Source organism: Bombina bombina, chromosome 5, assembly GCF_027579735.1.
Source record: "Bombina bombina isolate aBomBom1 chromosome 5, aBomBom1.pri, whole genome shotgun sequence".
In the NCBI taxonomy this organism is placed as follows: domain Eukaryota; kingdom Metazoa; phylum Chordata; class Amphibia; order Anura; family Bombinatoridae; genus Bombina; species Bombina bombina.
Window position 1 is genome coordinate 616307025 of NC_069503.1, and position 18396 is coordinate 616325420.

General features: G+C 41.4%; 1 protein-coding gene across 1 annotated transcript in view; it reads right to left on the reverse strand.

Annotated features, from left to right (window-relative positions):
- LPCAT1 (lysophosphatidylcholine acyltransferase 1) overlaps positions 1-18396 on the reverse strand; it is a 451016-nt gene that overhangs the window by 17365 nt on the left and 415255 nt on the right. The window contains exons 12-13 of the mRNA XM_053714577.1: positions 7871-7969; positions 5343-5484 (exon numbers count right to left, since the gene is read on the reverse strand). Coding sequence (XP_053570552.1) covers positions 5343-5484; positions 7871-7969 — 241 coding nt within the window. The remainder of the gene's footprint in view (positions 1-5342; positions 5485-7870; positions 7970-18396) is intronic.

Genomic DNA, 18396 nt, shown 5'->3' on the forward strand with positions numbered 1-18396 from the left:
GGAGGCTGCTGTCCAGCAGTCTCATAGGCTAAACGTATTATGCTACGAAGCCAAAAAGAGAGAGAGGTAGCAGAAGCTTTTTGACCTCTCCTCTGTCCAGAGTAAACGACAAACAAGGAAGAAGTTTGGCGAAAATCTTTAGTTGCCTGCAAGTAGAACTTGAGGGCACGAACTACATCCAGATTGTGTAAAAGACGTTCCTTCTTTGAAGAAGGATTTGGACACAAGGATGGGACAACAATCTCTTGATTGATGTTCCTGTTAGTGACTACCTTAGGTAAGAACCCAGGTTTAGTACGCAGAACTACCTTGTCTGAGTGAAAAATCAGATAAGGGGAATCACAATGTAAGGCTGATAACTCAGAGACTCTTCGAGCCGAGGAAATAGCCATTAAAAACAGAACTTTCCAAGATAACATTTTTATATCAATGGAATGAAGGGGTTCAAACGGAACACCCTGTAAAACGTTAAGAACTAAGTTTAAACACAGGCTTGATCCTAGCTAAAGCCTGACAAAAGGACTGGACGTCTGGATTTTCTGACAGACGTCTGTGTAACAAGATGGACAGAGCTGAAATCTGTCCCTTTAATGAACTAGCTGATAAACCCTTTTCTAAACCTTTTTGTAGAAAAGACAATATCCTAGCGATCCTAACCTTACTCCAGGAGTAACCTTTGGATTCGCACCAGTATAGGTATTTCCGCCATATTTTATGGTAAATCCTTCTGGTAACAGGCTTCCTAGCCTGAATCAGGGTATCAATAACCGACTCAGAAAAACCACGTTTTGATAAAATCAAGCGTTCAATTTCCAAGCAGTCAGCTTCAGAGAAGTTAGATTTTGATGTTTGAATGGACCCTGTATCAGAAGGTCCTGTCTTAGAGGTAGAGACCAAGGCGGACAGGATGACATGTCCACTAGATCTGCATACCAAGTCCTGCGTGGCCAAGCAGGTGCTATTAGAATTACTGATGCTCTCTCCTGTTTGATTTTGGCAATCAATCGAGGAAGCAGCGGGAAGGGTGGAAACACATAAGCCATCCTGAAGTTCCAAGGTGCTGTCAAAGCATCTATCAGAACTGCTCCCGGATCCCTGGATCTGGACCCGTAGCGAGGAAGTTTGGCGTTCTGGCGAGACGCCATGAGATCTATCTCTGGTTTGCCCCAACGTCGAAGTATTTGGGCAAAGACCTCCGGATGAAGTTCCCACTCCCCCGGATGAAGAGTCTGGCGACTCAAGAAATCCGCCTCCCAGTTCTCCACTCCCGGGATGTGGATTGCTGACAGGTGGCAAGAGTGAGACTCTGCCCAGCGAATTATCTTTGATACTTCCATCATTGCTAGGGAGCTTCTTGTCCCTCCCTGATGGTTGATGTAAGCTACAGTCGTGATGTTGTCCGACTGAAACCTGATGAACCCCCGAGTTATTAACTGGGGCCAAGCCAGAAGGGCATTGAGAACTGCTCTCAATTCCAGAATGTTTATTGGAAGGAGACTCTCCTCCTGATTCCATAGTCCCTGAGTCTTCAGAGAATTCCAGACAGCGCCCCAACCTAGTAGGCTGGCGTCTGTTGTTACAATTGTCCAGTCTGGCCTGCTGAATGGCATCCCCCTGGACAGGTGTGGCCGATAAAGCCACCATAGAAGAGAATTTCTGGTCTCTTGATTCAGATTCAGAGTAGGGGACAAATCTGAGTAATCCCCATTCCACTGACTTAGCATGCATAATTGCAGCGGTCTGAGGTGTAGGCGTGCAAAAGGTACTATGTCCATTGCCGCTACCATTAAGCCGATCACCTCCATGCATTGAGCTACTGACGGGTGTTGAATGGGATGAAGGACGCGGCATGCATTTTGAAGTTTTGTTAACCTGTCTTCTGTCAGGTAAATCTTCATCTCTACAGAATCTATAAGAGTCCCCAAGAATGGAACTCTTGTGAGAGGAAAGAGAGAACTCTTCTTTTCGTTCACTTTCCATCCATGCGACCTTAGAAATGCCAGAACTAACTCTGTATGAGACTTGGCAGTTTGAAAGCTTGAAGCTTGTATTAGAATGTCGTCTAGGTACGGAGCTACCGAAATCCCTCGCGGTCTTAGTACCGCTAGAAGGGCACCCAGAACCTTTGTGAAGATTCTTGGAGCCGTAGCCAATCCGAATGGAAGAGCTACAAACTGGTAGTGCCTGTCTAAGAAGGCAAACCTTAGATACCGGTGATGATCTTTGTGGATCGGTATGTGAAGGTAAGCATCCTTTAAATCCACTGTGGTCATGTACTGACCCTCTTGGATCATGGGTAAGATTGTCCGAATAGTTTCCATTTTGAACGATGGAACTCTTAGGAATTTGTTTAGAGTCTTTAAATCTAAGATTGGCCTGAAAGTTCCCTCTTTTTTGGGAACCACAAACAGGTTTGAGTAGAACCCTTGTCCTTGTTCCGACCACGGAACCGGATGGATCACTCCCATTGTTAACAGATCTTGTACGCAGCGTAGAAACGCTTCTTTCTTTATCTGGTTTGTTGACAACCTTGACAGATGAAATCTCCCTCTTGGGGGAGATAATTTGAAGTCTAGAAGGTATCCCTGAGATATGATCTCTAGTGCCCAGGGATCCTGAACATCTCTTGCCCAGGCCTGGGCGAAGAGAGAGAGTCTGCCCCCTACTAGATCCGGTCCCGGATCGGGGGCTCTCGGTTCATGCTGTCTTTGGGGCAGCAGCAGGTTTCCTGGCCTGCTTGCTTTTGTTCCAGGACTGGTTAGGCTTCCAGCCTTGCCTGTAACGAGCAACAGCTCCTTCCTGTTTTGGTGCAGTGGAGGTTGATGCTGCTCCTGTTTTGAAATTCCGAAAGGGACGAAAATTAGACTGTCTAGCCTTAGCTTTGGCCTTGTCTTGAGGTAGGGCGTGGCCCTTACCTCCCGTAATGTCAGCGATAATTTCTTTCAAACCGGGCCCGAATAAGGACTGCCCCTTGAAAGGTATATTAAGTAATTTGGACTTAGAAGTAACATCAGCTGACCAGGATTTTAGCCACAGTGCCCTGCGTGCCTGTATGGCGAATCCTGAGTTCTTAGCCGTAAGTTTGGTTAAATGTACTACGGCCTCCGAAATGAAAGAATTAGCTAGTTTAAGGACTCTAAGCCTGTCCGTAATGTCGTCTAGCGTAGAGGAACTAAGGTTCTCTTCAAGCGACTCAATCCAAAATGCTGCCGCAGCCGTAATCGGCGCGATACATGCAAGGGGTTGTAATATAAAACCTTGTTGAACAAACATTTTCTTAAGGTAACCCTCTAATTTTTTATCCATTGGATCTGAGAAAGCACAGCTATCCTCCACCGGGATAGTGGTACGCTTAGCTAAAGTAGAAACTGCTCCCTCCACCTTGGGGACCGTTTGCCATAAGTCCCGAGTGGTGGCGTCTATTGGAAACATCTTTCTAAATATTGGAGGGGGTGAGAACGGCACACCGGGTCTATCCCACTCCTTAGTAACAATTTCAGTTAGTCTCTTAGGTATAGGAAAAACGTCAGTACTCGCCGGTACCGCAAAGTATTTATCCAACCTACACAGTTTCTCTGGTATTGCAACGGTGTTACAATCGTTGAGAGCTGCTAAGACCTCCCCTAGTAGTACACGGAGGTTCTCCAATTTAAATTTAAAATTTGAAATATCTGAGTCCAATCTGTTTGGATCAGAACCGTCACCCACAGAATGAAGCTCTCCGTCCTCATGCTCTGCGAGCTGTGACGCAGTATCAGACATGGCCCTAGCATTGTCAGCGCACTCTGTTCTCACCCCAGAGTGATCACGCTTGCCTCTTAGTTCTGGTAATTTAGACAAAACTTCAGTCATAACAGTAGCCATATCTTGTAATGTTATCTGTAATGGCCGCCCAGATGTACTAGGCGCCAAAATATCACGCACCTCCCGGGCGGGAGATGCAGGTACTGTCGCGTGAGGCGAGTTAGTCGGCATAACTCTCCCCTCGCTGTTTGGTGAAATTTGTTCACATTGTACAGATTGACTTTTATTTAAAGTAGCATCAATACAGTTAGTACATAAATTTCTATTGGGCTCCACCTTGGCATTGGAACAAATGACACAGATATCTTCCTCTGAGTCAGACATGTTTAACACACTAGCAAAAAAACTTACAACTTGGTTATAATCTTTTTTAGCAAAAAAACGCACTGTGCCTCAAAGAGGTACTAACGATTAAATGACAGTTGAAATAATGAACTGAAAAACAGTTATAGCATCAAACTTTAAAACAACACAACTTTTAGCAAAGGTTTGTTCCCATTAGTAAAAAACAACACTAATTAAATTTGTACATAAGAAAAACAAAACAACGTTTTTTATTCACAGTCACTATAAGAATTCTCACAGCTCTGCTGAGAGAATTTACCTCCCTTCAAAGAAGTTTGAAGACCCCTGAGATCTGTCAGAGATGAACCGGATCATGCAGGAAATATAAAAGTAGCTGACTGGAATTTTTTGATGCGTAGCAAAGAGCGCCAAAAACGGCCCCTCCCTCTCCCACACAGCAGTGAAGAGAAACGAAACTGTCACAATTAAAGCAAAAAACTGCCAAGTGGAAAATAATGCCCAAATCTTTATTCACACAGTACCTCAGCAATGTAAACGATTCTACATTCCAGCAAAAACGTTTAACATGAGAATAGTTATTAAAAGGATTAGTGACCTTTAACACAGTAGTTCCGGTGAAATACCATCCCCAGAATACTGAAGTGTATACATACATGTCATTTTAACGGTATGGCAGGCTTTTCTCATCAATTCCATTCAGAAAATAAAAACTGCCACATACCTCAATGCAGATTCATCTGCCCGCTGTCCCCTGATCTGAAGCCTTTACCTCCCTCAGATGGTCGAGAACAGCAATATGATCTTAACGACTCCGGTTAAAATCATAGTAAAAAATCTCTGTCAGATTCTTCCTCAAACTCTGCCAGAGAAGTAATAACACGCTCCGGTGCTATTTTAAAATAACAAACTTTTGATTGAAGTCATAAAAACTAAGTAAAATCACCATAGTCCTCTCACACATCCTATCTAGTCGTTGGGTGCAAGAGAATGACTGGGACTGACGTAGAGGGGAGGAGCTATATGCAGCTCTGCTGGGTGAATCCTCTTGCATTTCCTGTTGGGGAGGAGTTATATCCCAGAAGTAATGATGACCCGTGGACTGATCACACATAACAGAAGAAAAAGCGAATCACAAACTAAATGCTACAGTATAAAATCATATAATGATTTTAATGGGGTCTGAGTACACTGCAAAAGAAGTATATACTGTGTGTACAACAGCAAAAACTTACCGTATGTAATTTTATTTTTTCCTTCCTCATCTATTGCTCTGAAAAGATCTGTTACATTAAGTTCTGATACGCCCAATGCAGTCTTCAAAATGACAGTTAAATCATCTTCAACTATCGTTTCATCTGTGTCTGATTGGTACATCTATAAAAATATAAAAGATTTATTTTACAAATAGCAACTTACATAAAAGGAAAGCAATTAACAGATTTTATAACACATAGCATGCAGTATTTTTACAGTTAGGGTTAGCAACATCAAAAACATAGTAGTATTTGTATTTAATTATGAGACATTACTTTTCATTCAGATTTAACGTGTCCATTTTGTAGTAGAGATTTTAGTCTCAACAATTTCAGTAAAATGCCAGCTAGGTGGATACCCTATTTATGCTAAGGAGATTTATATAAACAAACATACAGCACCTATCTTTTTTGACTTACTTTAATACGGATTCAATTTATTTTAAGAAGAGGAAAAAAACTGCATAAAGATGAAAAAAGTTAAATCCTTATTCCTTCACAAATTCTGATTAGTGAAACTCTGCATCACCACACGCCATCTTGGAACTTAAGAATTCTTGTAACCTGTGACAGAAGCAGTGCGTGGTGCTTTCTAAAAAAAAACTAATAAATCATGCCCTTCAGCTTAGCGTGCACAATACAGAGACGAAGCAATAAATTAAGTGGTTGCCTTTCTCTATATCACTCCAGAGGGCTTTTTTATTTAGTTATATTTCATTGTTTTCACTAAGCAACTAACCCCTGCAGTTCTTCCTGTTTTATCTACCGAGATAAAGACGCTGTGCAGTCTGATTAAAATGAAGGGCAAAAACAAAATACAATAAAATGTTGTGCATTAATTTTTGCACATTTGTTTGCACACAACTATATTTTTAACCACAGCAAAATGAGTTAAACTCATAATTAAATTCAGCTTCAGAACAGAAGTTCACAATTAGGTGCTAGCTGTACACATAAGTTGAGCCAAGGACAAGAGGCATATGTGTGTAGCCACCAATCACCAGCTAGTGCCTAGTAATGCATTTCTGCTCTAAAACCCTTCTCCATTGAAATTTATTATGAAATGCACTTTATTCATCATTTAATAAAATGATGAATAAAGTGCATTTCATAATAAATTTCAATAGAGAAGTCTCTTGAAATAGTGTGCTCCATCTGCACCACACAGTAGGGAAAACTACAGAGTACGTTTAGGCTGCTTTGTGGATGTTTGCAGCACATATTATTCTTCTGCTTAAAACCCTTTAATGCAGAGCAATGTTGTTGCTGTTTCAGTCTAGTAACAGCAGTGACTGTGAAACTGCAGATTTGTACACAGCCCTATTACACAGAGAGCTTCAGCATGAGAAAGCCAGGGCTGTTATACAGTGACTTCCTGGCTGTGAGAAGGCTAGTTAGGGAGTGAGGGGAAAAACCTAGCACTCTAACTAGTGTGTATTATGTCCATATGCAAATGCAGTGAAAGAACTGCAACTTTTTTTCTCATTTTACCAGATTTAGCAGCAAAATAGCTAATGCATGTATATGGCAAACTTTCTACATTAAAAACTTTATTTAAATAGCCAATATTTGTTTTGGTGCCCTTTAAAAAGGTAATGGTTATTTTTCTTTAGTTAACTTAAACTAGTTAAATTGTTATTATTAAGGTAAAAGAAAATAGATAGCAAAGCAGTTAGACTGTGTTTGATGTCCCTTTAAAATACACATGTATTTAAAAATCTCAAATAGCATTCATTTTCATATTCGGTAATATAAAATTGTACAATGAAATGCTGTACATGTAAATTATCAAAATAGCTACACATTACCATTAATTTTAAACATGCTTAAAAGGGACACGCAACCCAAATTATTTCTTTCATGACTCAGATAGCGCATGTAATTTTAAGCAACTTTCTAATTTACTCCTATTAGCAATTTTTCTTCATTCTCTTGCTATCTTTATTTAAAAAGCAGAAATGTGATGCATAGGAGCTGGCCCATTTTTGGTTGAGAACCTGGGTTATGCTTGCTTATTGGTGGGTAAATGTCAGCCTCCAATAAGCAAGCACTATCCATGGTGCTGAACTTAACATGGTCTGGCTGCTAAGATTTACATTCCTGCTTTTAAAATAAAGATAGCAAGAGAACAAAGAAAAATTTATAATAGGAGTAAATTAGCAAGTCGATTAAAAATTCATGCTCTATCTGAACCATGAAAGAAAAAAATTTGAGTTCAGTGTCCCTTTAAGAGACCACAGCAAAAAGTGTCAAGTTACAGCACAAATTAGCAGTATGAATGAGAGGAAGATAAAAATAATAATATCTTCATACAGCAAGGTTCCAGAGGAAACCTCAGAGGGCTGAACGTAGAGCTGGTGTCCATCACAGGGTAAAGAGTGCTATAACAAATGATGCTAAAATAAACATAAAATCAAGTACATAATGTACAGTTCACTAAATAAATACACCTGTAAACTAGTAGTCTGTGTACAATGTGACTAAAGTAACATAAAACATTAATATACCTTAAAAGCCAGTTGAATAGTTTCTAATGTCTTCGAAGGTCTGCACACTACAGACAAAGCAATGACGTATTCTCTTAGATCAATAGTGCCCTTTTCATTCTGCAAAAAAATGTGTAAAAGTTACTCTCAAGATCCCTGATCAAAATAAACTAGAAAAACAGAAACAGGACATAGTTATTATTCTTTATAGTAATACAAATGATATGAAAGACAAAAGAGCAAGTAATTAAAAAAAAAAGATATCCAAATTCCTTTTTGTTTTTAAATTTATTTTGTTCTCTCGTTATACTTTGTTGAAGAGCATACCCAAGTAGGCTCAAGAGCATGCACACGTTTTTAGTACTATATGGCAGTGGAATATACTCGGACTCATTAAAGTTTTGATTTTCTTATACCACTCCACTATAAAACGGTTAAAATCAGTAGTACATACGCTCACAAATATTAATTGGACTCACTGGCACTCAAACTTTAAATAGATTATGTGCAAGTCCTTTTCAATTTACAAGAAGTTTAGGTTCAGGAAATACCACCTTATTAGTTAAAGGGAACTCACATTTGTTTCTCTTTCTTTCATAATGCAGATAGAGCATACAATTTTAAACAACTTTCAAATTTACTTCTATTATGAAATTTGCTTCATTCTTTTCGTATCCTTTGCTGAAGTAAAAAAGCAGAAAATATCAAGTGAGCTTATTACAAGAGGCATATATGTTCAGCCACCATCAGCTAGCTCCCAGTAGTGCATTTCTGCACAACTAAATACAAAGGATACCAAAAGAACAATGCAAATCAGATAATAGAAATACATTACAAAATGGTTTACAATTGCATGCTCTGAATCAAAGTTTAATTTTGACTTTATTGTCCCTTTACTAGAAGAGCATTTTTTTGGGAGATCATGATCATTAACCCATTCCTAAGTATTTGAACATTACTAAAGGAACATAATGTTTGCTATTGGAATAGAATTTATAATTTTTTGGATAAAATATCTCTAGATCAATGGTCTATAATTAGTGTTTCTCAAACGATGTGCCACGAGAGCCATATGCATATTGAGGCACCAGTTCCAACTGAGCATGTGCAGAGTCCATATTATATATGTATATGCATTTTGTGATTGGCTGAAGGCTGCTAAAAATTTAAACGGACACTAAACCCAATTTTTTTCTTGAATGATTCAGATAGAACATGTAGTTGTAAGCAATTTTCTAATTTACTCCTATTATCAATATTTCTTAATTCTCTTGCTATCTTTATTTAAAAAGCAGGAAAGTAAAGCATAAGAGCCAGCCAATTTTAGGCTCAGCACCTGGGTTATGCTTGCTTATTGTTGGCTAAATGTCAGCTACCAATCAGCAAGCTCTTTGGAAAAAAATCGAAGAAAACACACATACATTGCAATATAATGCTCCAAAAAAAAAAAAGTTATGTTACCTAATAAATTCATTTCATTCATGATGGTAAGAGTTCATGAGTCATCATTTGTGGGAGATTATCCACCTGCCTAACTACTAAGAGGAGGCAAACACACCACAACATTCCAGAGCTTTAAACCCCTCCCTGAATCTTCAAAAATACATATAGTCAAGTAGATAGAAGAAAGAAAAAAAGGAGGACAGATAAAACAAAGGAAAAATAAACACTGCCGCCACCTGAACAAAAATGGTGGGGCTTGTGGACTAACCATCATGAAATAAATGAATTTATCAGGAAGAATACATTTAGTTTTCTTTCATCAGATGGTTAGAGACCATGAGTTCAACAATATAACGTGTGGGAATCTATACCCAAGCAGTGAAGTCCCCAAGATCACCATGAAATGGGGGTGGAGGAAGACAAACAGAAAAGGCAAGTATGTTAATGATCAGGCACTACAGACAGCAGAACTGCTTAGTAGCATGAGCAGTAATACACGCTGGGGCAGTCCTCCCCACAATCAAATATGCCTTACGATTAAAGGGATAGTAAAGTTCAAATTAAACTTTCATGATTCAGATAGCACATGTAATTTTAAACAACGTTCTAATTTACTTTTATTATCATCAAATGTGCTTTATTCTCTTGGTATTCTCAGTTAAAAGCTAAACTTAGGTAGGCTCATATGCTAATTTCTAAGCCCTTGAAGACCGCCCCATATATCTGAATGCATTTGACAGTTTTTCACAGCTAGTTCTTGTGTTTCATATAAATAACATTGTTCTCATGCACATGGAGTTATTTATGAGTCAGTACTAATTGCCTGAAATGCAAGTCTGTCAAAAGATCTGAGAAAAGGAGGCAGTCTGCAGAGGCTTAGATACAAAGTAATTACAGAGGTAAAAAATATATTAATATAACAGTGTTGGGTATGCAAAACTGGGGAATGGTAAATAAAGGGATTATCTATATTTTTAAAGAATAACATTTTTGGTGTATACTATCCCTTTAAGGCCGTAAGCCAAGAGCCATAGCTTTTTGACATTTGCAAGGCTTAGAAAAGTGGCTTCCCTATAATATTTAAGAGCTGTCACATAATCCAAGTTGTGAAGAAATTACTCCTTAAAATTTCTTTGTTGATAGTATCTGTAGATACCATGTTAGGAAAAAAGGAATAACTAATGCAAAGAACAGCCTTAAGGCTGTGACACACTGCAAGCGGAGCGGCACGCAGCTAGTAGATGCGGCTGTGCGCGCTTAGTGTGTCCTGCCTTTTCATCTATGAGCACTCTGCTGCGTGAGAGCGCGTATTTGAGCGCTCAGAGATGAAATATTTGATCTTCAGAAGTGATGCGGAGCGAAGCAGCTGCTTAGCCTCGCACTGCATCGCTTGCAGTGTGTCACAGCCTCCTGATGAAAAGTTATGAAAATAAAATGTATGCTTACCTGATAAATTTCTTTCTTTCTTTCCGGACATGGAGAGTCCACAACGTCATTCCAATTACTAGTGGGATATTCACTCCTGGCCAGCAGGAGGAGGCAGAGAGCACTCCAGCAGAGCTGTTAAGTGTCACTTCCCTTACCCATAAGCCCCAGTCATTCAGCGGAAGGGAAATGGAAAAAGATGATAACACAAAGGTGTAGAGGTGCCTGAGGTTTAACAAAAAATACAGTCTTCTTTAAGGATGGGGTCGTGGACTCTCCATGTCCGGAAAGAAAGAAATTTATCAGGTAAGCATACATTTTGTTTTCTTTCCTATGACATGGAGAGTCCACAACGTCATTCCAATTACTAGTGGGAACCAATACCCAAGCTAGAGGACACAGAATGAACAGGGAGGGAGAGCAAGACAGGCAGACCTAAACAGAAGGCACCACCGCTTAAAGAACCTTTATCCCAAAAGAGGCCTTAGCCGAGGCAAAAGTATCAAATTTGTAGAATTTGGAATAAGTATGCAGATAGGACCATGTTTGTACTTTGCAAACCTGTTCCACAAACGCTTCATTTTTGAAAGTCCAAGAAGAGACAGACCTAGTGGAATGAGCCGTAATTCTCTCAGGAAGCTGCTGACCAGCAGCCCCATAAGCAAAACGAATCATACTTCTCGGGGGAAAGAGAAATAGAAGTGGCCTTCTGACTCTTACGCTTTCCTGAGAAACAAACAAACAGGGCAGAAGACTGATGAAAATCTTTAGTAGCCTGTAGGTAAAATTTTAGAGCACGCACAACATCCAAGTTATGCAAAAGACGTTCCTTATGAGAAGGAGGATTAGGACAAAAAGAAGGAACAACAATTTCCTGATTAATGTTTCAATCCGAAACCACCTTAGGGAGAAACCCCAATTTAGTATGCAGGACCGCTTTATCCGCATGAAAAATAAGGTAAGGGGAATCACACTGCAGAGCCAAGAGTTCAGAAACTCTGCGAGCAGAGGAAATAGCAATAAGGAACAAAACTTTGCAAGATAACTTAATATCTACAGAATGCATTTGCTCAAACGGAGCCTGCTGCAAAACTTTAAAGAACAAGGTTCAAGCTCCAAGGAGGAGCAACAGATTTAAACACAGGCCTGATTCTAGCCAGGGCCTGACAAAAAAATTGAACATCTGGCACATCCGCCAAACGTTTATGCTAAAGAATAGACAGTACAGAAATCTCACCGACAAACCCTTCTCCAGACCTTCCTGGAGAAAATACACAATTCTAGGAATCCTGACCCTACTCCAAGAGAAGCCCTTCGATTCACACAAAAATAGGTATTTGTGCCATACCTTATGGTAAATTTTACGAGTAACCAGTTTGCGAGCCTGAAGCATGGTATCAATGATATCTAAGCGTTCAATCTCCAAGCAGTCAGCTTCAGAGAAACTAGATTTGGATGGACGAAAGGACACCGAATTAGAAGGTCCTTCCTCAGAAGTAACCTCCAAGGAGGAAGAGATGACATCTTCACCAGGTGCGTAAACCAGATCCTGCGAGGTCATGCAGGAGCTATTAGAATTACAGACGCTCTCTCCTGCTTACGAGAAATGACTCGTGGAAGGAGAGCAAAAGGAGGAAACAGGTATGCTAGACTGAAATCACAAGGAACCACCAGAGCATCTATCAGGCTATCAGGGAGGCCTGAGGATCTCTGTACCTTGAACCGTACCTTGGAAGCTTGGTGTTCTGACAAGACGCCATATGATCCAACTCTGGCACCCCCACCTGAGCGTTATCCTGGTGAACACCTCTGTATGTAGAGCCCACTCCCCGGCATGAAAGGTCTGTCTGCTCAGAAAATCCGCCTCCCAGTTGTCCACTCCTGGAATGTGGATGGCAGGCAATTGTGGGCTTCCGCCCACTGAATAATGCGAGTCACCTCTTTCATGGCCAAGGAACTCCCAAGTTCCTCCCTAGTGATTAATGTAAGTCACTGAGGTAAGGTTGTCCGTCTGGAATCTGATAAACCGGGCTAAAGACAACTGAGGCCAAGCTATCAAGGCATTGAAGATCGCTCTCAACTCTAAGATGTTTATGGGAAGAGATGATACCTCCTGAGTCCACAGGCCCTGAACTTTTAACGAGCCCCAGACTGCTCCCCAGCCTAGCAGGCTGGCGTCTGTGGTCACAATCAACCAGGAGGGTCTCCAGAAGCATGTGCCCTGAGACAGAAAATCCTGAGAAATCAACCACACGAGAGAGTCTCTTGTTAGAGGATGCAGATATATCCTCTGAAATAGATCTGAATGGTCTCCGTTCCATTGACTGAGCATGCATATTTGCAGAGATCTCAGATGGAAACAAGCAAAAGGAATAATGTCCATGGAGACAACCTTCAGACCAATTACCTCCATGCATTAAGCCACTGATGGATGAACAGTAGACTGGAGAGAGAGAGAGAGAGAGAGAGAGAGAGAGAGAGAGAGAGAGAGAGACATGAAGCAAGAAGTTTGGATTTTCTGACATCCTTCAGAAAAATCTTTATGGATAGGGAATCTATGATGGTCCATAAGAAACACACCATTGTATCTAGAATAAGGGAACTCTTCAGATTCACTGTCCATCCGTGGGAACGTAGAAAAGACAACAAGATCTCTGTATGAGCATTTGCTAGTTGAAAAGATGATGCTTGAACCAAGATGTCATCCAGGTAAGGTGCCACCGCAAATTTCTGAGACCTGACAACTGCTAAAATAGCCCCAGGAACCTTAGTGAAAATTCTGGGAGCTGTGGCAAGGCCAAACGGAAGAGCAGCAAATTGAAAGTGCTTGTCTAGAAAAGCGAATCTCAGGAACTGGTGATGATCCCTGTGAATGGGACCATGCAGATACACGTCCTTCAGGTCTATGGTCGTCATGAACTGACCCTATTGGACCAAAGAAAGAATAGAACAAATAATTTCCATCTTGAAGGACGGCACCCTGAGGAATTTGTTGAGACATTTTAGATCGGAACCACAAATAGATTTGAATAGTATCCTTTCCTTACAGGAACTGGAACAATCACTCCCAGGGAGCATAGGTCCTGAACGTAGCTTCAGAAGGACTCTTTATCTGGTCTGCAGATCGCCTTGAGAGGATGAATCTGCCTCTGGGAGGACAAGTCTTGAATCCTATTTTGTAACCCTGAGATACTATGTCCACAGTCCAAGGATCTGAGACATCGCGTATCCAAGCTTGACGAACAAACGAAAGTCTTCCCCCCACTTGATCCAATACCAGACCGGGGGCAGACCCTTCATGCTGATTTAGCCTCAGATGAAGGCTTCTGTGCTTGCATCCCCTTATTCCAAGGCTGACTGGATCTCCAGGAGTTCTTGGACTGCTCCTGCTTGGAGGAGGAAGAGGGGGACTTTTGCCCTTTGAAGTTACGAATGGAACGAAAATTTGAGCTTTGGCGACCCTTAGGTCTATTCTTCTTGTTCTGAGATAGAAAATACCCCTTTCCACCTGTAATCTCAGAAATGATCTCTGCCAGACCAGGACCAAAAAGGGTCTTACCCTTATAAGGTAAAGACAGGAGATTGGACTTTGAAGTAGCGTCAGCTGACCAAGATTTTAGCCATAGGGCTCTGGGAGCTAGAACCGTAAAGCTAGACATCTTGGCTCCCAGTCTAATAACTTGCATGTTGGCATCAGAAATAAAGGAATTGGCCAGTTTAAGAGCTTTGATCCTATCTTGGATAACCTTTAAAGAAGTTTCCTCTAAAATAACAGAATTTATGCTTACCTGATAAATTACTTTCTCCAACGGTGTGTCCGGTCCACGGCGTCATCCATTACTTGTGGGAATATTCTCTTCCCCAACAGGAAATGGCAAAGAGCACAGCAAAAGCTGCCCATATAGCCCCTCCTCAGGCTCCGCCCCCCAGTCATTCGACCGACGGTTAGGAGAAAAAAAGGAGAAACTATAGGGTGCTGTAGTGTATAGAGAAAGAAATTTTTCAAACCTGATTAAAAAACCAGGGCGGGCCGTGGACCGGACACACCGTTGGAGAAAGTAATTTATCAGGTAAGCATAAATTCTGTTTTCTCCAACATTGGTGTGTCCGGTCCATGGCGTCATCCATTACTTGTGGGAACCAATACCAAAGCTTTAGGACACGGATGAAGGGAGGGAGCAAATCAGGTTACCTAAACGGAAGGCACCATGGCTTGCAAAACCTTTCTCCCAAAAATAGCCGCCGAAGAAGCATAAGTATCAAATTTGTAGCATTTGGCAAAAGTGTGCAGAGAAGACCAAGTCGCTGCCTTACATATCTGATCAACAGAAGCCTCGTTCTTGAAGGCTCATGTGGAAGCCACAGCCCTAGTAGAGTGAGCTGTGATTCGTTCAGGAGGCTGCCGTCCGGCAGGCTCATAAGCCAATCGGATAATGCTTTTCAGCCAGAAAGAAAGAGAGGTAGCAGTAGCTTTTTGTCCTCTCCTCTTACCAGAGTAAACAACAAACAAAGATGAGGTTTGTCTAAAATCCTTTGTTGCTTCTAAATAGAACTTTAAAGCACGAACTACATCTAAATTGTGTAACAAATGTTCCTTCTTTGAAACTGGATTCGGACACAGAGAAGGAACAACTATTTCCTGGTTAATATTCTTGTTGGAAACAACTTTTGGAAGAAAACCAGGCTTAGTACGCAAAACGACCTTATCTGAATGGAACACCAGATAGGGTGGATCACACTGCAAAGCAGATAATTCAGAAACTCTTCTAGCAGAAGAAATAGCAACCAAAAACAGAACTTTCCAAGATTGAACCTTTACATTCCATAGATATCAAGTTACTAACGGAACCCCTTGAAGAACTGAAAGAACTAAATTTAGACTCCAAGGAGGAGTCATGGGTCTGTAAACAGGCTTGATTCTGACCAAAGCCTGTACAAAAGCTTGTACATCTGGCACAGCTGCCAGTCGTTTGTGTAACAAGACAGATAAAGCAGAAATCTGTCCTTTTAGAGAACTCGCTGACAACCCTTTATCCAAACCTTCTTGAAGAAAGGAGAGAATCTTAGGAATTTTAATCTTACTCCAGGAGAATCCCTTGGATTCACACCAACAGATATATTTTTTCCATATTTTATGGTAAATCTTTCTAGTCACAGGTTTTCTGGCTTGAACCAGAGTATCTATCACTGAATTTGAAAACCCACGCTTGGATAAAATCAAGCGTTCAATTTCCAAGCAGTCAGCTGCAGAGAGACTAGATTTGGATGTTCGAATGGACCTTGTACTAGAAGATCCTGTCTCAAAGGTAGCTTCCATGGTGGAGCCGATGACATATTCACCAGGTCTGCATACCAAGTCCTGCGCGGCCACGCAGGAGCTATCAGAATCACCGAGGCCTTCTCCTGTTTGATCCTGGCTACGAGCCTGGGAAGGAGAGGGAACGGTGGAAACGCATAAGCTAGGTTGAACGACCAAGGCGCCACTAATGCATCCACTAGAGTCGCCTTGGGATCCCTGGATCTGGACCCGTAGCAAGGAACCTTGAAGTTCTGACGAGACGCCATCAGATCCATGTCTGGAATGCCCCATAATTGAGTCAACTGGGCAAAAACCTCCGGGTGGCGTTCCCACTCTCCCGGATGGAAAGTCTGACGACTCAGATAATCCGCCTCCCAGTTGTCTACTCCTGGGATGTGAATTGCAGATAGATGGCAGGAGTGATCCTCCGCCCATTTGATGATCTTGGATACCTCTCTCATCGCCAAGGAACTCTTTGTTCCTCCCTGATGGTTGATGTAAGCTACAGTCGTCATGTTGTCTGACTGGAATCTTATGAATCCGGCCTTCGCTAGTTGAGGCCAAGCCCGGAGAGCATCGAATATCGCTCTCAGTTCCAGGATGTTTATCGGGAGAAGAGACTCTTCCCGAGACCATAGACCCTGAGCTTTCAGGGAATCCCAGACCACGCCCCAGCCTAATAGACTGGCGTCGGTCGTGACAATGACCCACTCTGGTCTGCGGAAACTCATTCCCTGAGACAGGTGATCCTGGGTCAACCACCAACGGAGTGAGTCTCTGGTCATCTGGTCTACTTGAATCTGTGGAGACAAGTCTGCATAGTCCCCATTCCACTGATTGAGCATACACAGTTGTAATGGTCTTAGATGAATTTGAGCAAAATGAACTATGTCCATTGCTGCAACCATCAATCCTACTACTTCCATGCACTGAGCTATGGAAGGCTGCAGAATAGAGTGAAGAACTTGACAAGCGTTTAGAAGCTTTGTCTTTCTGACTTCTGTCAGGAAGATCTTCATTTCTAAAGAATCTATTATTGTTCCCAAAAAGGGAACTCTTGTTGATAGCAGAATAAAAAACTACAACTAAACACCACATACTCTTCACTATCTCCGTGGAGATGCTACTTGTTCAGAGCGGCAAAGAGAATGACTGGGGGGCGGAGCCTGAGGAGGGGCTATATGGGCAGCTTTTGCTGTGCTCTTTGCCAGTTCCTGTTGGGGAAGAGAATATTCCCACAAGTAATGGATGACGCCGTGGACCGGACACACCAATGTTGGAGAAAAGATGCTGCGCTCGCAACCGTAGCAATACTAGCAGCATGTTGCCATTGTAATCCCTGATGAACATACATCTTTTTTAAATAAGCCTCAAGATTTTTTATCCATGGGATCCTTAAAAGAACAGCTATCCTCGTAGTTCTTTTGGCTAGAGTAGAAATAGCGCTTCCACCTTAGGCACAGTGCGCCATGAGTTCAGAATGGAGTCAGCAACAGGAAACATCTTTTTAAAAACGGGGAGTAGGGGAAAAGGGAATCCCTGGTTTGTCCAATTCCTGCGATATGATCTCTGACACACTGTCTGGAACAGGAAATACTTCCACAGAGGAAGGAACATCATAGTATTTATTAAGCTTACTAGATTTTTTAGGGTTGACAGCGACAGACTTCTTCAGAATCAGTCAAAGGATTTGCACTGCCAGAATCTGAGATCTCACCCTCAGAAGCTACCGAGGTATACTTCTCATCCGACTTATGGGGGAGGTCAACCATCGCAGAAGAAGATGGAACAGACACCTTACTAGAAGAAAAATGATTTTTTTTTCCTCTTGCTCTTACCCGCAATGAGAAAAGCAGATAAAGCCACAGACACCACAGAAGATATCTGTGCAGATAAATCTACTGGCAAATTCACGCCTCCAGGAGGCTGAGAGGAACCGCAGTGCACTATATGTGATGCCATTGAGGCTTGGGACGTTTGAGGAGAAAGCTGTGGCATATCCTGAACAGCATTATCCTGAGAAACAATAGGCTCAGAAGGCATTGATTTATCGTTAAACTTTAGGGTCCTAACTAAACATGAAGAACAAAATTGCAAAGGTAAAACAATTTGGGCCTCTAAACACAAACATTTATCAAGAGAAACAGACTCTTGATCAGTATCCATAGCTGTATTAATACCCCCCCAAAAAAAGAATGAAAAATAATTAACAAATGACTACTGTCACTTTAAGAAGAAATGTATTTTCTCAGAGAGCAAAAGCGCTAAGTATATCCAAATAATGAAAAAATAAAATATGCACCTCTACACCTAAGTCAGCCTGAGGTGCCCTACCTCAACCTCAAAAATTGTCCAAATGCAAGAATCTCTCCTGCAGATC